General features: G+C 27.1%; 4 protein-coding genes across 8 annotated transcripts; 1 reads left to right on the plus strand and 3 right to left on the minus strand.

Moving 5' to 3' along the window:
- Positions 1–329: 329 nt before the first annotated feature.
- LOC114935519 (lysocardiolipin acyltransferase 1) lies at positions 330–11,890 on the minus strand. 2 transcript variants are annotated; one of them, XM_085490108.1, is made up of 6 exons: positions 11,713–11,890; positions 11,307–11,319; positions 8,410–8,599; positions 5,511–5,718; positions 4,042–4,608; positions 330–1,690 (listed from the first exon to the last, which is right to left on the minus strand). In XM_085490108.1, exons 1-6 carry the CDS (start codon positions 11,753–11,755, stop codon positions 1,524–1,526), a joined length of 1,188 nt encoding a protein of 395 aa, XP_085346234.1. In that variant the 5' UTR covers positions 11,756–11,890; the 3' UTR covers positions 330–1,523. The 2 variants fall into 2 exon arrangements, with proteins under 2 accessions (XP_085346234.1, XP_029164203.2); XM_029308370.2 differs by lacking the exon at positions 11,307–11,319 and having other exon boundaries at positions 11,713–11,889.
- A 1,016-nt stretch (positions 11,891–12,906) lies between these two features.
- Positions 12,907–17,657, minus strand: LOC114935493 (regulator of microtubule dynamics protein 1). 2 transcript variants are annotated; one of them, XM_029308349.2, is made up of 8 exons: positions 17,480–17,657; positions 16,864–17,391; positions 16,680–16,783; positions 16,258–16,487; positions 15,623–15,799; positions 15,175–15,389; positions 14,866–15,104; positions 12,907–13,637 (listed from the first exon to the last, which is right to left on the minus strand). In XM_029308349.2, exons 4-8 carry the CDS (start codon positions 16,440–16,442, stop codon positions 13,374–13,376), a joined length of 1,080 nt encoding a protein of 359 aa, XP_029164182.1. In that variant the 5' UTR covers positions 16,443–16,487; positions 16,680–16,783; positions 16,864–17,391; positions 17,480–17,657; the 3' UTR covers positions 12,907–13,373. The 2 variants fall into 2 exon arrangements, with proteins under 2 accessions (XP_029164182.1, XP_029164174.1); XM_029308341.2 differs by having other exon boundaries at positions 16,864–17,657.
- A 3,465-nt stretch (positions 17,658–21,122) lies between these two features.
- Positions 21,123–24,147, plus strand: LOC114938852 (uncharacterized). Of its 3 annotated transcripts, none has more exons than XM_085490105.1 (4): positions 21,123–21,294; positions 21,618–21,945; positions 22,285–23,071; positions 23,356–24,147. In XM_085490105.1, exons 2-4 carry the CDS (start codon positions 21,839–21,841, stop codon positions 23,518–23,520), a joined length of 1,059 nt encoding a protein of 352 aa, XP_085346231.1. In that variant the 5' UTR covers positions 21,123–21,294; positions 21,618–21,838; the 3' UTR covers positions 23,521–24,147. The 3 variants fall into 3 exon arrangements, with proteins under 3 accessions (XP_085346231.1, XP_085346232.1, XP_085346233.1); XM_085490106.1 differs by having other exon boundaries at positions 21,231–21,294; positions 21,599–21,945; XM_085490107.1 differs by lacking the exon at positions 21,123–21,294 and having other exon boundaries at positions 21,645–21,735.
- A 173-nt stretch (positions 24,148–24,320) lies between these two features.
- Positions 24,321–26,358, minus strand: LOC114935527 (uncharacterized). Its single transcript, XM_029308381.2, has 4 exons — positions 26,189–26,358; positions 25,598–25,837; positions 25,325–25,502; positions 24,321–25,244 (listed from the first exon to the last, which is right to left on the minus strand). Exons 2-4 carry the CDS (start codon positions 25,830–25,832, stop codon positions 24,767–24,769), a joined length of 891 nt encoding a protein of 296 aa, XP_029164214.2. The 5' UTR covers positions 25,833–25,837; positions 26,189–26,358; the 3' UTR covers positions 24,321–24,766.
- Positions 26,359–26,963: the final 605 nt, after the last annotated feature.

The following is a 26,963-nucleotide window of genomic DNA, read 5'->3' on the forward strand; positions in this document are numbered from 1 at the left end:
GTTTAATCATGAATGTACTGAATAAGTACACAAGACGAACAGTGAGTGAGTGAGTGAGAATGAGAGAGTGTGTGTGTGTGTGCGTGTGTGTGTGAGAAAGAGAGAGAGAGAGAGAGAGAGAGAGAGAGAGAGAGAGAGAGAGAGAGAGAGAGAGAGAGAGAGAGAGAGAGAGAGAGAGAGAGAGAGAGAGAGAGAGAGAGAGTTAGCCAACATAACCCCGCACGCTGCCGATATGGCGGAGCGCCACTATCGCCATCTGTTGTAAAACGTGCGAGATGGACAAAATTACCACTACATGCATCTTGCATGTGTTGTGTACGTGTGATATATGTGTGCGCATGTGTTGTATACGTGTGAATACGTGTAACACGATACTACTATGTATGCGTGGTCGATGATGATAATGACGGGGACGTTTCTTAATAGAAATTTTTCATATTTCGACTTTGCATTTATATATCTCTGCTTACAAATCACGTAGAGCAGAAATAAAGACACTTTTATTATATAATTCAAACTCAATCTATCGATTAAGTCTAGTATAAACTCGATTGCTTCAGCCATTATTGAGGATTCGAAATATTATAAAGACTCACATGTCCGACTCGCGTTAAGATACACGGTGTCTCCGCTACGCCCTTAACTGGTCGCGAGACACTACCGTGTCTCTTAATAAAAAAGTAGATATATTTCCATGAAATACATTACATGAAAAAATAAGAACGCTTTTTTCTCGTCAATAATTGTTTAATTTAAAAATGCTATATTTTTAAATATATTAGAAAATGTATTTAAAAAAATTGTTATAAAATTGCAGGTAATATAGACAAGTTGTTCTTTAAAAGTGTTCACTTTTAAAAAGAAGAGATACTTTGCATTTAAAATTCTTTTCTATTATTTTATTTCATTTGATTAAATCATTCCGCGATTATTTTTCATCACATTATATTTTTAACTTAAATAATGCTTAATGAGTAAAAATCATTCCTTATTTTTTCTTGAGTAATGTATATTCCCGTTAAAAAATTTTATTTTATTTTAACATGGAACATTAATATTGCAGTTACTTCATATTTAAAAATGTGATATTTTTACACCTTATAAGAAAAGTATGATAAAGCAATAAGAGATATGAATTCTGAAATATATAATTTCTCAATAGCGATTTAAATACAAATTAGCAATTTTGACAAATAAAGATTAAAATAATAAAAAAGATCATATATTGGTATTTTTTAATTTTGCAAATAGACTTTTAATACCAATATATTCTCATTCTTTCATTTTTACTATAATTACTTTTAAAATTCCACGATAGCAAGACACAGAAATGTAAAATAATTAAAACAAACGTAATTATATGTTACGATTACATCAAAATGCGGCGTAAAAAATTGTTGAAATAATATGTGCCTTTCTTCTAATTTTACGATTTTATATATACAATGTTATCACAGAGATATAAAGAGCTACGATTCTTTTCATTATAGATTTTATATAAATAAAAATATATAATATCTCGACTAACTACGTTTAGCGTGAAAAGTGTAGCTTTTCCAGCGCCAATACCACCCCATCTCAATCTGATTAAAACCGATATTGAAAATCGACAAACCGATGAAAAATGCTGCGTGAATCAAAGCCCACAATTGAAAGATCGGAGAAATGATGAGTAACAATATCGCCATACCTAATAAAAAACAATTTTTAAATTATTTCTTATTATAATTATATATACAAGATTTTATTTTATTTTAAACAGTCAAATATTTAAAAATTATAGGATTTAAAAAAATACATTAGGGGGAATTCTTGTCTAATATATATTTCTTTTTAAATCTATTTTTCTAAAATTCCGTGATTTTTATCTATTTGACTGTTCAAAATAAAGCTGGACATCTTGTATATAATACCCCAGATAGGAAAATATATGCATTTTGTACTCATATTGTACTCATATTTCTTAAAACATGATGACAAAAATAGACACAGATGCAGGTTCATATGCTACTCAAAACATGGACATATTACATCTTTAAAATTTTAGCAACAATGTCATTATGAGTACATAAATATGCTCAAATTAATATCTGAGCTAACATTTTTCATCATATGTATGTATATAACTTGTGCTCATGATACCTATCATCATAATAATATGATTACAAGACATACAACACATTTCAATCAATATCAGAAATTCATAACATGATAAAATCTGTTCATCAGGTATTTCTATCTGGGACATTGTAGTTTACAACCAAACTTTTTTCAACAAAAATAAAGTATCAACTTATCGATTTTATGTTAAGAACAAAAAAATATACTTTTAAATTAAGAAATTAAACATTTTTTTTGTTCTTAATATAAAATCGGTAAGTTCGCACTTTGTTTCTATATGTACTTTAATTGTGGAAAGGCATTTATTATTCTGCAATCAATAAAAAGAAAAGGGTGCACAAAAATGATATTTTATCGATAAAACAGGACAGCATTTAGGATCACTTAAGGGAATGCTGACTAGGTCTGTTTTATCTACAAATATTATTTTTATTTAACTCTTTAGTAGCTATACAGAATATGAAAAATCCTTTATTAGAATTAAAGTATTCATAATAACAAATCTAGGCTACTACATATATGTATATAAAAAAGCTAAATAATTACAGTTTTTCTATCGGTCTTTTGTATTGGGTCAACTTAACCTAACTTAAACGATAGAAAACTGTAATTATTTAACTTTCTTGGCTTCCTTTTATATATATACATATAATAGCCCAGATTTGTTATTACGAATACTTTAATTCTAGTAAAGGATTTTTCATTTTGTATAACTAATCAAGAGTTAAATGAAAATATTTATCGATAAAACAGACCTAATCAGCATCACTTTAAGAGGATTTTAAATGTCCTTAAGTTTCAGTCTTGTTTTATCGACAAAATGTGAGGTTAAATAAACTATAAATATATTTATTGACTATACGGATTGATTTTTACCTAAAATTAGAGCGCTTCCACATTTGTTAATATTATTAATACTTTAATTTATACAGAAAAAAGATTTATCAATCTGTACAGTCTCACACTAGTAAAAAAAATTATGTATGGATCATACATTTTTTTCCAAACATTAGAAAAGAAAAATGTCGAACTCGCCCAGTGAGAAAATCACTAAATCATTATAATTAAAAAGACGTTAAATCAACATCTTTTACACCAAATTTTGTGTGTGTGTGTGTGTGTGTGTGTGTGTGGTGGACGTCTTTTTAACTAGTGATTTCTCACTGGGCGCGATCTTAAACCACGTTCACGTAAACGTCTTCTAATTGTTTGATTATAATTATTGATCAAAGTGATTCTGTGAGGGAGATCTTTATTATTTGTCACGCAATCATCGTTCGTGCGCGTCGGGTATCGTTAATAGATGGTGATAATTGCACAAAAATGCATAGATAACTTTGATATGCCGTAACTTTGCTAAAAAAAAATCATATAAACTATACTTTTTTTTAATTTGTAGAAAAATGTCCATATTTTATAAAAATTTGGATAAGATTTGCGAAAAAATTTATTTCACCCCGTAGAGTTCATCAAATTTTGCAATTTTTTGACAAAAAAACACCTTATTTTTTAAAGTGGTAGAGAGAAAAGGAGAGGAGGAAATCAAAATCGAATGAAAGTTTCTTATAATAGAGACTTCGTCCTTTAAAACAAAAAAAAGATTTTTCAAATACGATAATTTTTTGCGGAGATACACTTATTTGAATTTATGCAAAATTTTGATATTATTGCGTGTTGCGATAATTTTTTGACCAGTGTATCTAGGTTATAAAATTATGAACTTTAAGAATTCAGAATTTATAAATATAAAGTATTAATATTAACAAAAGGCGAAGCGTTTCTAATTTCAGGTAAAAAACAATCTGTATAGCTAATAAATAGATTTATAGTTTATCTAATTTCACATTTTGTCGATAAAACAGAACTGAAACTCAAGGAGGTTTAGGATCACCTCATAATAAATGAGACTGATTCATATACCTGTTAATATAGTCCAGAATCCAAACGCGGCCCGTAATGGAAGCGTTTTTGTTACCGGCCAAATTTCGTCGGTGAACGCTTTCCGTTCATAAAATTGCTGCAATATCCCTTCCTTCTCGGACCATTTGTTCTCCAGCCATTTCCTCAAGGTCAAATCGTGCAGGGGTATATTCGTGGACGGTATTCGTCTTATATGAAAGTGCACCTCGTCCGGAAATTTACCCCTGATCAGGTCGACTTCCGATTGTGGTATGTAATCCGGATATGCTATCGTCAAGTCGTACACGGCATCAAGAAAATTCGTCCGCTGAAGATGCTGGGTCAGATAAGCGAAACCTGTCGTTTTCGGGTGCAGGGTGTACGCGTATTGCGGCAACTGATGTTCCACTGCGTACTTGTCCGACTTCTCTTTGCTACTCCTTGTCAGATCGGTGCCCTCGGGAAATATCAGCAACTGGGTGCGATTGTCCAATGCGATCAGGTAGTCAAGGGTACGCGACAGTCGGCCTTGATCCTCTTTCCAACGTCGCGTTATATAAAGGAAACCATTCATTTGCATCATCCATCCTGTTAGAAATGCATAGGAAGTATTACATCCACACATATATATGCATGTGTATATTTGGGACAGCGAAAGTGTGTAATTTGTAACTAGTAACTATGTATGTAAATACTTTTATTCAGGTAACATTATTAAAAAATGGATATTTTACGAGATTTGTCAGTTTATGTAAGATATAATGTAAAAAATATAATAAAATATCCTCATAAATTCTATTCACTTTTTATAGCTGTATACTTATAATTTATTATAGCTATATACTTTTATAGCCTAACTTATAATTTTTGATACCAAATATTACGAGAGATTTATATAAAAAAATAGAATGTTTCTATTAAAAAATTTCAAGGTGACCTTGCCCTGATCTTGACGACGCCATTCAAGGTCAAACTGATAAAACGGTAAAAAAATATAAACCTTATATTAATCTTATATTTAAAAATTTCAAGGTGACTTATTGTCTTGATCTTGACGACGTCACTCGAAGTCAAACTGATAAAACGGTAAAAAATAGAAACCTTATACATTTATTTTTTGTCTGAAACATTTCGTTGAAAAAACTTATATTTTTTAAGATATTTTATTGTCCTCGAATGTTTTATACACACCATACAAGGCTACCCTATCTTTTTTTTATAAAAACCATTAGAAACAAACTCCTATATCCCTTCCTGAGAAGTTAGGTACATTTCTCTAAAGAGGGAGGTAAAAATTAAGTTTTTATTTTTTTTCCTCTAATTTCAGACAAATTAAAAAAATGAAACTTGGTGGATATTTTCCGTTTTTTTAATTTGTTTGTTTGAGAAAAAAATAACTTAATTTCTTAAATTTAAAACACGAAATAAAACGCAAAGAGCACATTGTAGATTGGTCTTTACAAGTAACGAAAAAATCAAAATACACTTACCGGGACCAGGAATATGCCGTATAGGATCCTTTAAAACAAACTTCAATCTATGACAAGCCACATTGGGCAAACATGCTTGATACATTGCAGCCCATAAGAAGTTCCAGTCCACTCTTGTTCTGTGATTCATCACGAGTATGGCCGACTCGTACGGGGATATATGATCACCGGATACATAGATTTTTACGCCAAGTATCCTCAACAGAGCCTAAAAAAGACATATGTAAGATCCTGTATAAATTTACGTTTTTCATTAATGATCAAGACTCAAAATTGTATCTCAATAAGTAGCAAATTGACGTCATTAAATGTCAAAATGACGTCAGTTTGCTACTTGGGATCAGAGATACTATATGTGCATTATTTGAAACAAATGTATTTAAAATAAAATTAAAAATTTAAAATAAAAAATTGGAAGGCTCATATAAATTAAAAAAATTATTTAAAAATAAAATGATATTTAGGCCTACTAAACGAGCAATAAAAGCTTATGGTGTTATTTATTTATTTTGTACTTATAAACATTAAAAAACTGCAAACGTTTCGACTGTACTACAGTCTTTTTCAATACAATAATAATAAAATAAATAATGACCCACAAAATAAAATCACAAAATTAATATACAAAATAAAGACCAAATAAAAGATGCGCAAATAAAAGCGGTAAAGTCCATATTTCTATCAAATGTGGGACAAAAAATTGTAATATATAAATATTAGAATAGATGTTATAAAACGGACGGCAATAAAATATGCATATTAACAAATCTCAAATAATAACAGATGTCATGTCGTCATTATAAAACATTTTAATTGTAAAATAAGAATTATAAATCACGAATATTATAAAACGCACGAAAGCAATTGTAAAGAAGTCAAATAATTGGTCACTGGACAATAAGTTTACGTGGTCAATTATTAACAAAAATTCGTCATTTGTAAGCGAAAAATATGTTGATCGAATTGCTTATCAATAAGTCAACTATTTTTTGATAAAAAATTATATATTTCTAAAATTTGGCGACTGGACAGATGGATACAATTATGCTGTGGAAATTTTTAGAAATTAATGATCTTAATAAATTATAGGAAATGTAATTAATAAAAAAAGATATAAAATTACTTTTATTTCAAAATGTCAAATGAATACAAAGGTTCGCCCGTATAAGATGTTATGTGTATAATTAAAAGTCAGAAATAAAAGTAATATCTCAATGCGTTGGAAATATTTATATTTATCTAATTTTATAAAATCTTTCGCAATATTTTCATAAACTATGACTGAAACAATTTTCCAAGTACGTTAATAACTGCTGTCGAGCAATTCGATCTTTGTTTAAGTTAATTTTGTTTTTTATTAATATGTATCATTTCTGATATTAATCTTTTTTGATAATTTTTCTCGTGATCTATAATTTTCGCATTATTCCAATTAAATGTGTGTCTATTGTTTATAGAATATGTTCTGAGACAACCGAATGTCTTTCAGAGTCTATAGTTTTATATTATTTCTGTGCTCTTTCAGTCTGGTTCCTAATTGTCTTTTTGTCTGTCCAACATACGAAGCATTGCAATCATTGCAATTTATTTTATAAATGACATTAGAGATTTTAGGACGATCATCTTTATCCTTTTGAACCCTTATAATATTATTCAGTTTCCTAATACAACGGTATCCCACTTTTATGTCAGGCCTTTTTATTGCTGACGTAATTATTTCTAAAATTGTTTTTATGTATGGTATGACAAAATATTTATTATCATCTCTAATATTACGAACATTAGTAGCATTGTTAGTATTCGTTATGTTTAATTTATTAGCTAGAAGATGTTTTAACCTTTGTTTCGTTTCCATAAAAATTAGATCAAGAGGATAATAATATATTTATGGCTATTTCTATATTATATTTTTGTGAAATCTAGGATGTGATAACAATATGGCTCTATCTATTAAATTGTATATATTGTTTCTATTTTGTGACAAATAGGATGATTTGAGAAAAATGAGAGTAATCTACCTGAAAATGTATTTTTATAAAACCAATCTAAATGAATCGTATTACATATCTATTACTTTTATGGATATGTCCAAAAAAACTTATACAACGGTTAACCTCTCGTTCTACTGTGAATTTTAATCTATTATGATAATTGTTAAACTCATCTATGACGTAAAAATTTAAAATATTTTTGTATTTTGCTTATATTTAAAATACATTTTTTTTTAGATTTGCTATATGTTGTGCTTACAATTAGATGATTTTAAAATTAACAGATAAAGATGAGATAATATAATATGTAAACTAATCTTTTAGGTAAGATAAAGATGATTTTGTTTTAAATATATGTATATCCAATATTCTATATACATTATATGTTGTACTTAGATGATTTAAATTATATAGCTAGATAAAGATGAGATGAAATTATATAAATTTATCTTAGATAAGATGAAGATATAATTTTAAATTTATAAATATATCTAAATAAAAAAGATAAAATTATATAGCAATTCATCTAGATAACTTTCAGATAATATTATTTTTAAGACCGTTTATATAAACTTAGTTATAAAAAAAATGTAAATTATAAAAATATATTTTTATTTTTATATATATATAAATATTTTAATATATATAAATATATTTTTATTTGTAAGTTTTTATCGCTCACTGCTTAAGTTCTATTTAAATATTTTTATGTGTTATGACTTTAAACCAAAATTATCTGAACATTAATTTTAAAATAATTTAGTATAAAGATACTTTTTTTCATCTAAAATGCAGATGATATAGCAGATAATACATATTTTTATTGTCTATATAAAGATAACGCCAAAAAATTTCATCGAGATAATCATCTATATAATTTTATTTAGATAACAACAAACACTGCTTACGGTAGGATAAAGTTCCCAGCACGAAAATAAGAGCTCTCCGCATTTTCGAAATCTCGGGGGATGAAACAACATCAACAGCATAAACGGACAGGCGATGAATAAAAAACCTGCTACTATGCTACCATACCACAAAGCACAGTATAGTGTACCACGTAAAATGCCACGCATTACAATCTCGAAATGGATTATCCTGAAAATAATATATATGTAATATACAGCGTGTCCTAGGAAAATTCACGAATCAAAATACTATAGTAAAAATAAAATTGTTGAAAAACTTAATTAAAACAGTATTTGCCATTTTTCACTCCAAACAGTAGTTTCCCGCACAAAAAAACTACAAGAATACGAAAAAATTACTGATATAATAATATAGTTCTTCAATAATATATTATTGGTATACCAGTAATTTTTTCATATTCTTGTAATTTTTTTTAGTAAGCGTTTTGAGGTAAAAATGTTTAAAACCGATTACAGGATTACTACCCAATGAGAAATCACTATAGTTAAAAGACGTCGAATCAACGTCTTTTACACCAAATTTAGTGTAAAAGACGTTGATTCGACGTCTTTTTAACTAGTGATTTCTCACTGCGGGATGTTAAATAAATACTACCTTTGTTCGTGAGTCGCGCGTTTTCAATAATTGCGTTTCAGGCTTCTGTGTTCGTAATCGTAATCTATATAATTTGTCAATTTTAAACATTTTTACCTTGGAAACTACTGTTTAACATAAAAAATAGTAAATACTTTTTTAATTAATTTTTTCGAGAACTTCGATGTTCTTTTGATTCGTGTAAATTTCATCCTGATATACAGGATGTCCCGAAAAGGCCCTGCAACAGTTAAATATCTCGAAAATCAAAGTTGGGTGATAACTAGTTAATTAGTTAAAAGTTAAAAAGTTCATAACTTTTACCTTAGGCTAGTTAGTTTAAAATGTAACTATATTAATTTTTTAACTTTAATTGTAGTTATATTTTTGACTTTAAACTTATTAACTTTTTTCCTAAGTTAAATTTTTTAAATCTCTGAATACCATTATTGTTTTTTATAAGTTGTAAACGTATTATTTGTAAATTAAAGTATTATTAATTATTATGTTCATTTGTCATCAACTGTAATTACCAAAAAATATATTTCTATATAAAAATCAAGATTTCTTTGTTATTATAAATTTTAAAAGAATTAACAAACAAAATTCTAATTAAATATAAATAATGTTTTTAAACATTAACTTTTGATTTAATTTCAGTTAATTTAATCTTAATTTTAACTGAATTTATTTTTTGTTCATGCAACTTTTAACTTAACTAAATTAATTTTATAAGCAACAATTCTAGATAGTCTAGAGTCTAGAACATAAAACTCATAATGACATCATTAATGATGACGTCATAATTATGACGTCAATTAAAAGTCATTTTGGAAAAATCATAATGATCTCATTTGATACATTTTTGGTGACTTATTTATGATATCATATTGACTTTAATATGACCTCCAAAAAGAAGAATATTATGTAAAATTGATTGATACACGAAATTTATTTGCATTATATAATTATATTAACAATTATACATATTATTATTATAAATAACTTTTTGAATGTTATATAATGCTATTATTGGACTTAAAATCTATGATTCTTTTTGTCACTTTAAATAATTTTTTAATCATTTTTTAATTATTTTTGTTTGAGTAACTTTTAATAAATGATGAATAAAATCATGATAATGTTATTATAACGTCATTATGAGTTTTATGTTCTACCTGGGTAACTTGAACTTAACTTAGTTTTAAAAAATCATTAACTTATCCAACCCTGTCGAACACAAAGGCTTTTTTGAAATAAATATTTCAAATAATAGTTATTGTAGGGCTTTAGATTGCACTTTAAGTAATAATAATAGTGTGACTATAAATAGCACACTGTTATAAGGCCATGTAAAATTCACTTTGAAATTTTTAAATTAAGAACCCCTATTTTTGAAAGCTTTTTTCAAAAATGCTTTAGTAAAATTAAGTATTTTTTAAATTGAGTTTATGAGACTTGAAACATACAGTATTTTAAAATATAAAATATTTTGTTAAACATTCAGTTTTCAGGTAATTAATTTTATCTTAATATTTTTAAATGCAGGATAATGAGACCAATTAATTGATATAAAAAACGCACGTCTTTAAGAAAAAATATGTTGTAAATAATATATTTTTTAAAAATAATTGAGAAATGAGAACAAATTAATGAATTAAGGAAAAATATATAATATAATAAATATATTCATTAAACACATTTTTGCTATTAAAATTTTAATGTGACTTATTAAACAAAAATTAAAAAAAAATATTTTCTCATATTGGAATGTAATAAAACTTCTTTGATTTTAAAAAATTTGTTCCAATTATTTAAACATTATATATATATATATATATATATATATATTTCAAATATTTTTAATAAAATTACTATATATTGAAAAGAATTATTCCTGCTTATAACATTGAAATCCGACTATTCTTGAGGAATCAATGTGTAAATCAAACATTTATCTACTTTTATTATTTTAGCCACAGTTATTAAATTATTATACATTTTTTCCTATAAACCGCTAATTTCTCATCTTAAAATTCAAAATAATTTTAAAATTTGACGTGATGGAGCAATTTGGAGCAGCATTGTTTTTTTTTGCTGAAATTTAGCTGAAAATTTATAAGAAACACGCCTCTTCTGATTAGATATAGTTACTTGACAAATTTGTGTGTGTTCACCTGTTGTTTTATACATAAAAGTATTAAGATGCACGTAAAATTATCGAAAACTAAATATTTTACAGGCTATTTTGTATTTTATGTTAAAATATTGTAAGCTTCAAGTATTATAATTCGGAAAGCACTGAATAAAAAATACTTTATTACATTTTTGAAAAGCTCTCGAAACTGAAGCTTTACAAATTTTATAAATATTTATTTCAAAAAGTCTTTCTTTTCGAGATATTTAATTAACTATTGCAGGACTATTGGGACATCCTGTATAAATTATATATCCGAGTACAAAATTTTTGATTTTATATAAATTTTTGATTTTAAACATGATTCAGGATTTTTGTCACTTTTTATTTATGCTGAGAAATTGTTCATTCTCCGAGGACAATTATTATAACACAACGATTTGACACAAGAACACACACACACACAAAACGAAATAAAGAGATTCAAATTGACTTTTTGCGTCCTCTTTTGGACCAGAGATGGCAAAAAATATTCACATATATTAAAGGACAAAACTTTTTAGAAACTTACTTTCACATGTGCACTTTACGATTGAAGCACCTCTTATGAACATTGGATCTCCACTGTTTCCTTCGAAAACATTGTGTCTTTACTGGCTTCTTCTTGATTTTATTACAGGCTTCTCCTTGCTACCCCTTTCGCCCTCACTCTCTGTCTGGACTCTCTACCAGTTGAGTTGGTAGATGCTGTGCTGAACCATTATTGATCTGTCGAGTACAGGAGGGCTGTACCATCTCGATAAAAAAGATTGGAGAGCTCTTCCCTGGCAAACTCAACTATTTTTTATATTATTTTATATTTTTATTCTCTGCTAGTTTGTTTTATACACAATAAAATGTGCGAGAATTAATTAATATATTAGCAGTATGTTTTTTGTATTATTTTCAATTACTTTAATTATTATGCTCTCTTTCAAGTATGTTTTGACCTTTCGACCTTCAAAATAAATTAAATTATTTATACGTATAATTTATATTTTACTAACTTTTAATATTACTTACTAAAGCTTCTAAATGTGAGGTAAATATTCAATTTAAATATGTTAAATGCGCAACAGTTAAATGCGAATATATAAGTCAATTTCCCGATTCGACTTGATATTTTTTCTTACCTATACTTTTATAGAGAAACGAGAAATTATCAATTTCTCGAATTAACAATGATTAAAAATTAAATATTCTTAATATAAAAATTATTTTAAATGATACTATACCAACAAAAATTTGTGTCTTGAGTACTATTAATTTTTGATGAACAAAATTAATTTCATCAAAATATCCCCGTTTGGCTCTTGCGTTTATTTATTTTAATATATAGATATATATTTAAATTTTTTGAATTTTAATTTAATTTTTAATAAATACAATTTTCTTATATCAATTTTATAAAAAAAATAGATTTAAACGACAAAATTTACATTAAAATTATTTCTATATGCATTAATTTTTAGAGAAACATAAACTTTGAAATTTTTTCACTTTTTTTATCTTAAAAAATAAAAATATTTTTTAAATACTAAAATATTTATTTTTAACAATATATATTATATACTATTTATATATTTATTATTTATATATTCAAGTTCATATTAAACATTTTTGGACGCGAATTGAAATATCGCAAATATTTATAATTATATAGAGTAGAGGGAAAAAGGAAAGAAAAAGAGGAGAATAAGGAAGAACATAAAAAATAATTTGCACATTTATTATATATTACTTTTATTAGGAAATAAGATAATTAAAAAGATAAAACCATAATTATAATTTGATAATTTTAAAAAATATAAAATACGTATAATAAAACGCACAATAGGCCCAATATTTAGATGATAAAATTATCCAACAAAATTTTAAAATGTATTTTTCTAGTATTTCATTATAAACTTGTTCTCTATATATAAAATATTTCATACTATTTTATACTTTTAAAGTAAAGACATGTAATAGCCATTTTGAAGAATTTTATATAAAAGTTTAGTGATGATAAAATTATTATGTTTCTGTCCGTATAACTATAAAATTGCTTGTATATTTCTTTTCCTATCTTCCTGTCCCTTGCTTATATTTAGCTATAAATTGTTTATGTGTATCACATAATTAATATTAAGAAAATAAAGAGAAAAAGAGAGAGAGAAAATATGACTATCTAGATCTATTGAAACTCCCTTATTACTGATATCCCGAATATTTGAGAAGAAGTTGATGAGCCTCGCTTTGTGTCTTTTCATCATCTTTGCTAGCAACTGATAAGTCGCAAATTTTGTTCAACCAATCGCAAGCCAATTCGTACTTGCTCAACGCTATGTAACATTTGCTTAAAAATAGTCGATTCTCCAGATTTACTTCGACTGAAAAGTTCTCCGCTTTCTGGAAGCTATCAATTGCATCTTCGAATGAGGCACTTGGTGGCTCCGAGAATAATGTTGTGGCGACCTGAAAATAACACAAATTTATATATTGTATGTAAACAGGGAGGAGCAACTCGCAAAGTGCTTTATGAAAACATATTTTATTATATAGTGTTTTGGAAAGATCTCGACATCAGCTATAAAAATATGTAATAAAAAATAGGGGGTTCCATTTAAAATTTTTGTTGACTTTGGCTGTTTTTCAAGGTCAAACAGATATAATCACTAAATAGTTCCTTTTAAGCGCTACTCTTTTTGTTTGAAACCTTTTTTTTATTAAATCAATATTTTCTGAGATAATAATAAGAATATTTTAAGTCGGCTCCTTAATTTTAAAACCACAATCCACAATTCATTCCTCTCGACTAATAGAGCCACACACGATGTTATTGCGACAATTAAGAAAGAAAATTTGGAAACTAAGGAATTTGAATCCTATGGTTGGGATCTCAGAAATTCCCCTTGTTCCTTCTCTTAACTTCCCCTTAGTTTCCAAATTTTCTTTCTTAATTGTCGCAATAACATCGTGTGTGGCTCTATTGGTCGAGAGGAATAAAGTGTAGATTGTGATTTTCTGAGATATTTTGCCGTTCCGGAACTTTTGCCCCTCCCTGTATATAGTGTTTGCTGTTATCTAAAGAAAATTATATAGATGATCATCTAGATGAAATTTTGATGTCATCCTTGTATAGATAATAAAAATATGTATTATCTGTATCTTAGATAAAAAAAGTATTATTTTTTACTAAATTATTTAGAACAATATTCAGACAATGATTGATTTAAAGTCGTAACACATGAAAATATTTAAGTAGTAGAACTTGAGCGATAAAACTTATAAATAAAAATATGAATATTTATTAATATGAATATTTTTATATTCCTTTTATAATTTGCATTTTTTTATAATTGTTTTTACATAAACAGTCTTTAAAAAAATATCTGGAAGTTATCTAGATGAGTTGCTATATAATTTTATCTTTTATCTAGCTATATTTAAAATTATTTTCATCTTATCTACGATAAATTTACATATTTTCATATCAACTTTATCTATTTAATTTAAAAATCATTTAAGCACAACATTGTGTGTATATTAAAATAAAATGTCAAAATAAATCTGACAAAAAGAGAATATTGGTTCCCTTGACATGGTATGTTCGATAGTCATATTTTATCCGAAAAAAAGTACATCTAATAAGGGACATTTTGTATATTTAACATTATGTGAGCTATTAAAAATTAATGTATACCTTTCTCTCTATCCAACCTAAGTTAGCCACCTCATATCTGAATCTGCCAAGTAAATGATGTAGATCAGCGTCATCTGGACGTATTTCTAAGGCCTTCATTACATGTTCCTTGAAACGGTAACCGTTCTTTATTCTCTCTGATATTGGTAAAAATTCACCGTACACACCCACGAGTATAGCATACCATTTATGCAGATACGCATCTGATATAGTGAGAAGCTTTTCACAGGCATTGATTCCTAAGAAAGTAATTATTAATAATTAAGTACTTCCATTCGTAATTTGTATATAATAAATTCAATTACATACCTGCGCAGATTATATTTTTTTTTGCATTTGGATCAGGGATGCAATTCGAATATTTGTAACAACTTCTGGCATATCTCCATACTACATCTACATTATCCGGATAACTGTCTGTGTAATTTCGTAGCTCGAGATAATCATCTTCTTCATGTCCCTCCTGATGATGATGTACATCAAAGGTGTACAGGTCTAATCCAAGGTAGGTGGCTTCAGTTGTCCTGCATCACTAAGCACATAATGAAACCTTTTCCTTTTAAGTTTTGAAAATTGTGATTTTTGCAAGGAAAAGAAAACTGAGATTTTTCTGAACTTATAGGTCATTTTTATGTAAATATTGTCCAAATTGTAAGTCTAACAATAAGTGAATATATACAAAAATATCCTTTATAAATTAAATTTGAGATTCTGATATAATAGATGTCAACGATAAATGTATAAATAATAAACTGACCTTTCAATGTCACTTATATTATTTTCGCTATCTGAGCAATCAAAAAATTCATCATCACCAATATCTGTGGCAGCTGTTGAAAAGCCATCAGTATCATTATCCGTTACAGCAGTTAATGTATTATCATTATCATGTTTACGACTAATCTTCTTCTTCCTCTGTTGACCCTGTTGCACTCTAAAATAAGACAAAGAATCATGTATCATTATGATCAATTCTCAATAAAAAATAAGTAGATAAAGAATCATATATCATTTTATGATCAATTCTCAATAAAAAAATAAGTAGAATATTCTGAAAAGATTTGAATAAATTCTACCAATATATCTCTCACTAATTACGAAGATGAAAAATTATTATGTAACATATAAATTCCTGAATATACTTTTCCAAACATAGACATTGAAAATTACAATTTCTACAAAATAACAGAAAAAATCTAATATCTATATAGATTTATAATTATCACACACATTTAATTAATCATAATACAGTATTTAACAGAATATTTTAAATATGTTTTCTATACAATATAATAATTTTTTTATTATATTATATATATATATATATATATATAATAAAAAAATATATATATACATTAATTAGAGCAAAGAGCTAATGGTACTTATTGTTACCTCAATCTTTCTAATTCTGTTTGTAATTCCGTAAGGCGACGATCAACTTCGTCTAAGTGAGCATTTTTCATAGCATGTTGTTGTTTCTCCAAAACTTTCTGGTAAATGAAGATACTAGCTGCACTTATAACACCGATAGTTGCCCCAATAGCAGCAGCGATTAGATGAGTCTGCAACTGACTCATTTTGACTGCAAGAACTTCTTATTTAAAAATGTGCTTTGATGCGGTCTGAAAACACAAAGATATATTACATCAACAAACCAAAGTAGCAAACTAACGTCATTAAACGTCAAAATTGTCATTTTGACGTTTAATGACGTTATTTGACATTTAATGACGTTTAATGACATACGCTTGCTACCTGGAAAGTTCCAATAATTTTACTTGAAGATTTTCTTACACTGGACAGTGCGTACTCACTTGTGTAGGCAAATAAGATCCGGATAGCTCAAATTCACTGTGAATAATCACAATCTGCTAGAGTGACGTCTCATATCCTGATAATGTGTACTCTTGATGACGTTCTGATAAGGTATATTATAATATAGTTACAATAAATTTACAACAAATTCTCATATTAGAATATGAATGTGTGCGTATTTACAAGCCTTGTAAGCGAAATTCGACCTGGACGAGCAGTTTATCATACCCTGACGATCTTATCGCACTACTCGGCATCAATAATGCCCTATTTGTGCTAAGTTTTTCCGTCCTCGGTATCCAACCCCGATGAACCCCAAAATTAACCGTCGTATTAGACGAAGAGCTACTTGAAGGTGTGCCACGTGTTATCTCTCTTCATAAAAATGCAGCAGTGACAAACGTATCGCGCATATCGCATGTCATGGTTAAAGGGCAATCGCGATACATATGCTAACCGTCTCGTAGGCAAAATAAATTATCATATTTTCTCTTCTTTCAACACACCTGAGATACCCCTCCCTCTCTCTCTTTCTCCCTCTCTCCCGATTTTTCTCTCTCCATCATTTATTTGACCTTTCGAATCGATTTTCTTGAAATTTTTTAATTCACTAATTTTTAGTCATATTTAGTCATATATATTTCTACTGTATCGAATATTAGATCAATCAACTTCTGATGCACGAGATTTTGTTACAGATGTGATCAGATGCTGAAACGTCAAATATTCGTCGGTATGAGAAAAATGTTGAAATCATCACCGTTTTCTTTTTTTAAATTAGAAAACCGCGCCGATTTACCATTATCGATGTTTGGTGTTTTGTTCTTGCTGATTTCGCGAGAATTATAAGTGAATAGAAGTAATCAAAATGCTATTTTGAGCATTAAGGGTCGGCAGTACACCCAGGCAAACTCCGAATTGATATTGGAGACCTCGTGCGGTGACAACGCGAAACTCCGGTTTCAGTGTTGCCAACGCCGAGAAACCAATTCTCGGGTTTTATGTAGTGGTGTATGTCTGTACACGTACATACACCAACTGCATCGCTCACGCGGACGCACGTAAGAGAGACAAGGACCGATAATCACGTGTTCTCCTTGTTCATCTACCGTGCCGGTATACGCGAGATGCCGCCTGAAAATGCTTTCTGGCCTTCCGTAGCAGAAAGCAGTAACGTAGCAAGACTAATAAGCACCCACTTTTTGGAAATTGTATATATGGTTATGCACATATGTGCATAACGTATATATATAACATATATATATATATATATATATATATATATATATTATATAAGGGATATGTTGATTATATTCTTGATTTCTTTTTGATCATTGATGCTATTGTATAATTTGCTCCAAATACTTATAACGTGAAAGAACGTTGAGTAATGTATAATCAATGCAAGGATGTTCAGTATATCATCCAGTATATAAATTAGAGTTCAAATATATCAATATCAATTTTTATATAATATATATATATATATATTAGAATATAGAAAAATGATAAAAAAATATATTTCGGCGATTAAAAAATTTTTTAATATATTGAAAATATTTTTACTACATACACTATATATAAGTGTAAAATAATTCAGAAAATAAATTTAATAAAAATCTACATACCAGCTGTGTGCATGTGTGCAATTGATTTATTACTTGAAATTTATTTACGGAATTATTTTGCATTTATATATTTATAGTATGTGTAGTTGTAAAATGATTAAAATATTTTCAATATAAAATTTTTAAGTTTATCGCCTATATAAAAAATATATTTCTATGATTTTCTATATTCCAATATATTATAAAAAAATTGATATTGATATATTTGAACTCAAGTTTTTTACGTGATTAAATATTCTTGCATTGAGCCATCATACGTTACTCGTAAGTTCTTTCACGTCATAAGTACTTATGTAGCAGAGAGAAAGAAATGAGAGTTATACAATGTAACATCAATAATCTTATATATTATAATCTTATATATTATATATATATAATATTTCATTTATTTATAAAAAACATTTTATAAATAAGTAAAATATTATACAGACAATGTACAAGATGTTCAGTTTGTGCCATAACAAGCTTTAATCAATAATTATTACTCCAATGAGTATAATTCACAATAATTTTTATATAATATAATAAGTAATTGAATATATAAAAATATTTTTAAAAATTTGTTTTAAAAATTAATTGAAAAAGAATATTTAAAATATTTTTTTATATTTAAAATATTCTTTTCCTCAATTAATCTTAAAAAAAATATTTTTAAATATTTAAAAATATTTAAAAATACTATATATTATATAAAAATAATTGTTGATTATTATATTGGATTATTAATTGAATGAAGCTAGAGCTTTTAATATGGCTTTTAATACTGCTTGACAAGGAGAGAGCATCATTCCATCTTTGTCTCTCTTACATCGCATATGTAGTAGCGTCCATGTAGGTACAAACACTAAAAAATATTAAATTTAATTTTTTTATTGTTTTGAATAATTTTATCATTAATATACTTATTTTCAGAACTATTTCAATTTTTATTTCATACTTATGTTTATATAAATTATAAATTAAAAACATATCAAAAATGTAATACATATTAATAAAATGCAAATACATATAGAAAATTAATTATAAAATGTCATCTTAAAATAGTTTTTATTTTTGTTCTTTATTTACATATGCATACATATACAAAAAAATAAAAATAATATGATAGCCTTTTTGCTGACATTATCTCTCAATATTTGCATCCGTGTGCTCACGTATTAGTGTTTGTACCTACATGGACGCTACTACATATGCGATGTAAGAGAGACAAAGATGGAATGATGCTCTCTCCTTGTCAAGCAGTCAGCATGTTACCACAGAAATTTCCCCTGCTCCTTATGAATCTAGTGAGAATCTTATCGTCCAGATATTTCATAAAATAAGTGACATAACTTCGTGAATTTTTTTTTAATATATTCTTTATATAATAAAGCAGTCCTCTAAAAGGCCGGATTTTACATTTTCGCTCTTAAAAATTTATAATAAATAAAATACGGACTCGCGGCTAACCCAACCTTACCCGTTCCTAGCTGTGCATTCCCCCAAGTTTATTAAAAATTTTTATTTTTATCTTTTTTTCATAAAATAGCTCTTTAGAGGACTACAAATAAGCTTACTGATTAAGAATATCCTAAATTTAATAAGATTCATTCAATATTTTCGCTAATATCTGGAAAATAAGAATCCGTAATTCCCGGCCGGCCGATAGGCGTCTCCACCATGTCGCCTGCCGACCCTTAATAATCTATTTTTCACGCCGGCTGATATACGACTGTATTATAGTGACACAAATCTATAGTCTGTTCTTTTTAGTTGTACTAATATAATTCAGATTCAAAGTTTATCTTTTTTCTTCCAATGTGGAGCAAAAAGGATAAACTCTGAACCGGTGCAGCTAAAAAGAACAGTTAAATGAAAAGTATCCATTAAAGTCACTAAATCCAACCAATCATATCGACTGGTGCCTACACGTGATTGGCCACATTCGACGGAATCAACTTTAGGCACAGTATAACCATACCCAGTAGCGACAGTGAGCGTCGGCACCTTTGATGTAGTATGTCTCAACTCGGCAACGTCACGTGGTATGCCGCCATATTGCTAAGGGTAACGGGCGCTACGATTCAAATGTATGTACACACGGGGATAGGAATGCTTTTTTGAAGTTACACGCATATTGGACATAATCCAACATGCTTCAATATTTTGATATTTGTGTTATGACTATAGATATTCGATAACACTGTCTCAGTAAAATATTAAAATAATATATAAAGATATAATATATAAATAAAATATTATAAACAAATATAAATATATTAAGCTGTGAAGCACGTAATTGAGTTATGTCCGATATATGTGTAACTTTATATGTAGAGGCATTCTTCCATTTCTTGTATATATACATATGTAATAAAAAATAATATCTTTTAATATGTAATTCAAATTTTATAATTCAAGTTATATTCAAAGAATTTATTAAAGAAAAAATATTTCTGCATAGATTCCTTCCTAAAAAAATAATATCGAGCTAATTATCTTATTACGCGATTTCTAGCACTACACAACCTTAGAACATATATTACTGGAAGGGGAATAAAAGATCGAGCCTGTGTCCAAGTTGGGTGCGAGAGAGAACCACGTTTTTAAGGAAAGAGAAGGGTAGATTGTTACCTCCGTTCGCAATGCGCAAACGCGAATTAGCGAAAGCACCAATTACATTTCCAGTTTCAAATGGCGCGGTGAGCGTGACGTCACCATGACGTCATCTACGTTTGCGCATTGCGAGCATAGGTTAAAAGCTATCTTTCTCTCTCGCACCCAACTTGGACACAGATTTTTACATGGAGAACAATAGCAATTCCCCTTCCAGTAATATATGTTCTAAGGATTATACTGTGCTTTAGGGCCTGAGCAGAATGGCTGACTTATAACCTTAAAACACTGTTTTATGCCCTAAGTCTTTGTCTTAGGTAACGCACAATACTGTGTTAATGTTTCCTGTCTTGTGTAGTATACGCGACGTTTTAAGGAATAAACGTAAAACGTATGTATATGTATAAACACAAATAACAATTCTATTATACAATTAATAATGAATATTTTATAAATAGTTATGACATAATACATTTTAAACTTATAAATATGTAATAATAATATTTCATATTCGAAATATATTTCAATAACTGTGAATATAACCTAACTTTTTTGTTCAAAGAAATTTATCTAATGTACTTATAAATAAAATGTTCTATTAAATTAAATATTATTTGATTTAATAGTATTATATATGTTTAAAAATCTTGTTAATTATTAAATTTGTATAATATTTAATTTAATTTATTTTACAGAAAACAATTTTAATTTCAGGTATATTAAAATGATGTATAGAAATAAGCAATTTTTATTGCTTGTTTTACAATGGATGCTTTTGTATAAATTATTAAAACGAAAAAAAAAAACAAATTAGATGGTATAAAAGAAGATGGTACGTGCGACCAATAAACCAACTGAGATACAAATACGGAGATTATGAGACACTTTACCAAGAATTAAAAAATGATACATATTTATTTTTTTGTTATACGAGAATGAATTTATGTTTATTTAACAAATTACTTCAATTAACTGAACCTCATTTAACAAAAAATAGCTATCGAGCATTTCCTGCAGAACAGAGATTGATAATAGTATTAAGGTAATTATAAGTAATTCTTTTTTTTATTATTTTTTTTTCAAAATAATTAAATCTTGTAGAAATAACAATAAAAAAGAAATTTTATTAAAGTAACAAAGACAGATTCTGATAGACTAAAACAGGTATTCTAGACTAAATATAAATGTTGAATAATATATTAAATAGTATTAATAGTATTTTATTTTTGTCAGATATACAAAAATTGCCTAAAATAATTATTACTCGAAACATGCTTTAATAGAGAATGAGAGAGAGAGAGAGAGAGAAATGGAAAATTAATAATCTTTTTATAATAAATAATATTAATAACATAGATATTTTAATAAAAATGTATTTCAGATATCTTGCCACTGGAGATCTTCCTTTGTCTATCGCTCTATCATTTCGAATTGGTGAATCAACAATGCGTATGTTAATTAAAGAAGTATGTCAGATATTAATAAATGTATTACAACCACTGTATCTATCACAACCAAATGAAGAAGAATGGAAGTCGTCTGCTGAAGGATTTTGGAAGAGGTGGAATGTGCCAAATTGCATAGAGGCAGTAGACGGAAAACACATTACCTTGCAATGTCCCCCTAATTCGGGAAGTCTTTTTTATAATTACAAAAAATATTATAGTATTGTTTTGATGGCAGTGGCAAACCACGTATATAGATTTACGTTAGTTGATGTTGGTGCATACGGTGGTAACAGCGATGGCGGAATTTTTAACGATTCATTAATTGGGGAAAATTTAAAAAATGAAAACTTAAATCTACCAAAGGAAACATTCAAATTACCTGGAAGTCAAATCTGTACACCAACTTTTTTATTGGCAGACGATGCTTTTGCATTAAATACGAGAATTATGAAGCCATATACCGGAAGAAATTTAAATGAAGAACAAAAAATATGCAATTATAGATTTTCTCGAGCTAGGCGAACAGTCGAAAGCGCCTTTGGAATATTTTCTAATAGATGGAGAATATTTCGACAATCCATTTGTATGCTGCCAAAAACAGCCGATTTGATAACAACAGCATCGCTCTGCTTACATAATTTTGTAATGGTTGAAGAAGAACGCTGTAAACTAAAGTTATACAGCACAACTGAATTTCTTGAAAACGATAGAAATAATCAGGTAAAATAAACATTAAAATATTTTTATTCTGCAGATAATATATATATATATATATATATAAATTAAGTTATATATATATATATATATATATATATATATATATATATATAACTTAATTTTGTGTTTAAACTTTTGATAAATTAAAAAAATTTTAATATTAATAATTAATATAATAAAATAATTAAATAAATGCAGATACATTATGTGTATATAATATTGTTATTAAAATATTAATTACTGTATATTTTTAAATTTAATTAACCATACTATTTTTATTTATAAAGGATATGCAGTGGTTGTCTTTTTCGGAAAACCTATGTTATAATGAACCCGTATCTTCTGCTTCGAAACAAAGAGACACATTGTGTAAATATTTCATATCACCTGAAGGAGAAGTACCGTGGCAATACGATTACGTGCGAAGAGGTACATATGGTGAAAATATTTAATAATATAAAAATAATGGTTTCTATACACATACATTTAATTTTCGGTTATTTATTTAATCTTATTTTTTCTAATAAAATGTTAGTATAAAAAAAAATGTGTTCAAGAATTATATAGCTTGATATTTTTTAGTAGCTTTTTGACAACATAATTTCTAAACTGAGCTCTACTTAAGTAAAAAAATGAATAAGATAAAGTTGGAATCTTTATATAGTTCTTGTGTTATATATAATTAGAATTTTACAATAATGCCGTACCGATCTTGCATATTGTTATATGTAAAGTTTATATACCGATTATCTCCTTACTGCTAGATTAATTAATATTAATTTCTACAACCTAATTAACATTATTTTCTGAAAGTTTATACATTGCAGCAATTAAGAAAAGTTTTCTTAATAGTGAATTGTCATTACAAGCAAAATATTAATGCGCATAGTATTACTTATATTTAATAATTATTTTTTTATTTATTAATGAAAGTCATTTATATATTTTGTTTTTATTATTTGTCTTTAGTCATACGGCATAATGTTTCAACTATATTGTTACAATTTTACAATAAAGCTTTAAAGTTGATCTAAGTTGATGTGTATCTAGTAATAAAGATCTATGTAAATAACAACAAATATCACAAATCGAATTTTTTTATATAATAATTATATAATTAGCAAGATATACATTACAAATGTATACAAATGAAGCAATTAAATAATAAACATAGTTCATAAGGAAAGTGCTTTAGAACTATTAATGCACATACAAATTAATAAGTAAATAAAAATAATAAAATCATAACGTCTCACTTTTAAAAAAACAAAATAGTACATATATTAAAAACATTATTTTTCTTAAATTACCTTTTAAGATCTTATATCACATGTAACAGTTTTAATAATATCACATATATAGTATAGTATAGTTAATATAATAATTGAAGATCACATATCAGATCATCTATCACATATCTATCCATCTATCTAAGATCACCTATCACATAAATAAAAAATCTTAAACAAAAATATTGCTTTGCGTATTAAATAATAAAATTAAATTAGATTTAAAAAACAATGTAACTGAAAATATTATTTTAAACTTAAAATTTTACTTAAAAGAAACAGTCTTTTTTATAATATCACATATAGTAATGTATCACATATTGTAATAAAAAATACTTTACTAATAAAAAATAAAAATAATTTATAAAAAAAATAAAAATCATTAAAAACAAAAAATATTACATTTGCTTTATATTGGAGAAAATAAAGCATCTGTTATCATTTTCTTTCTTATATTTTTCTCAGATTGTGGAAGATTTGTCAAGTGAGCAACAATAAATTGTGTAAATGCTTCATCTTCATTATTGTTTTCACGTTTGTTATCTAAAACATTGATGATTTTCTGGCTAACCGATGTAAATATATTTTCTAATTCCTTTGTTTCATCGACTTTACTTTTTTTAGATTTAGGTTTTGTATGTAATACATATAATTGTGAATCTTTGTCAATGTTGCGTTTATGTGTTACATGTGCTTCAAGAGTATCTTCTAAAATATTTTCTTTATTTTCACCATTAAAATTATTATCTTCTGTTTCGTGCATAGAATGACTTGATTTTTCTTTGGTATCAAATACTTCATTCGAACTAGATTGTGGAATTTCTGTTGATAGTTCTAAAGATGATGTAGATGTTGAAGTTTTATTTGCTTTTATATTACTGCATGTTCTGAAAATATAAGAATATATAAGTATATATACATATTATACAATTAAAATGTGGATTTTCAAGCAATTATCATTATAAACCTTCGTCTCTTGATATAATTGTCAAGAAAAGATAATTGCGTATAAAATGTGAAGGGTTTATGAGTTGAAGCACCACTTCCACTCTTATATTGACTATCTATTATTCGTTTCTCACGATTATATTGATTTCTAAGAGATGTGCATCTAGTTTGACAATAATCAGGTGTATAAAAGTTGCCTGTAAAAATGTTGAGATTTTATCATTATAATTAGCATAATATATTAGTAATAAGACATAATAAGAAATATTAATAAAAAATATTTGATATTTACCATAATTTTTATTTTGCATTATTTTAGAAATTTCTTTCCAAGCATTATCTTTAATTATTATATTTTTAAAATCTTTGTGTCCTTTATTGTACAGAAATGGACGTTCTCTATATAATTCAATTAGAAAAGCATCACCATCTTTTTCTTCTATAGAAATATTATTTTCATTTTCATTTGACACTTTATTGTCTGTATAATATGTATTATTAAGTTCACAATAGTGATAATCTTCCATTTTAACTAAAAGGAATTAATAAAAGGATATAGATAACATTAGATAATATATGTATACATACATATAGATTTTGTTAAATGTTATACAAAAATAATTAACAAAATTTTTAAACATATATAATACTATTAAATCAAATAATATTTATTTAATAGAACATTTTATTTATAAGTACATTAGATAAATTTCTTTGAACAAAAAAGTTAGGTTATATTCACAGTTATTGAAATATATTTCGAATATGAAATATTATTATTACATATTTATAAGTTTAAAATGTATTATGTCATAACTATTTATAAAATATTCATTATTAATTGTATAATAGAATTGTTATTTGTGTTTATACATAAACATACGTTTTACGTTTATTCCTTAAAACGTCGCGTATACTACACAAGACAGGAAACATTAACACAGTATTGTGCGTTACCTAAGACAAAGACTTAGGGCATAAAACAGTGTTTTAAGGTTATAAGTCAGCCATTCTGCTCAGGCCCTTAGGTTTGTTCGCGTCGCATGCCCTAACATGTTCCTTTTTACTCCAATGCGCTTGTATTAATGCGCTCCTCGAATTGGACCAATACGAGCGCATTGAAGTAAAAAAGGAGCAAGTTGGGGCAGTATGTTATCACCGACCGAATACGAATATTTAGTTTTTTTTTAAATAACTTTTTATTGACTATACTGATCAATAAATCCTTTCCCACGATTAAAATACTTATAAAAATGGACCGCGTTAGCTAGGATTGCATATATAAATCATATAAAAATAAAAAATTACAGTTTTGTTATCGACTTCTTTGTGTCAGTTCGTAACAATACTTATTTAATAAAAAAGTTCTGCAGTTTGTCTGTGCATGAAATATAGTATATGCAGTAAGGATAATATGAAGAATTATTAGTAAACGATTAAAAGTAAGATTGCAAGTCTAATAAAAAAGTTATATATTAAAAACATTTTTACGCATATGTGTTGTATATGTGCATATGTTTAGATATGTGTGGTGCATGGTCGTATACACCGTATACACCGTATACGACCGTGGTGTGGTGCTAACTTATCATGTGTATACGTGCATATGTTTAGATATGTGTGGTGCTAACCTATCGGCCGTCGCTCCGGCATCCCCT

This window comes from Nylanderia fulva, unplaced genomic scaffold (assembly GCF_048542155.1).
Source record: "Nylanderia fulva isolate GAGA-0341 unplaced genomic scaffold, ASM4854215v1 Scaffold97, whole genome shotgun sequence".
Taxonomy (NCBI): Eukaryota; Metazoa; Arthropoda; class Insecta; order Hymenoptera; family Formicidae; genus Nylanderia; species Nylanderia fulva.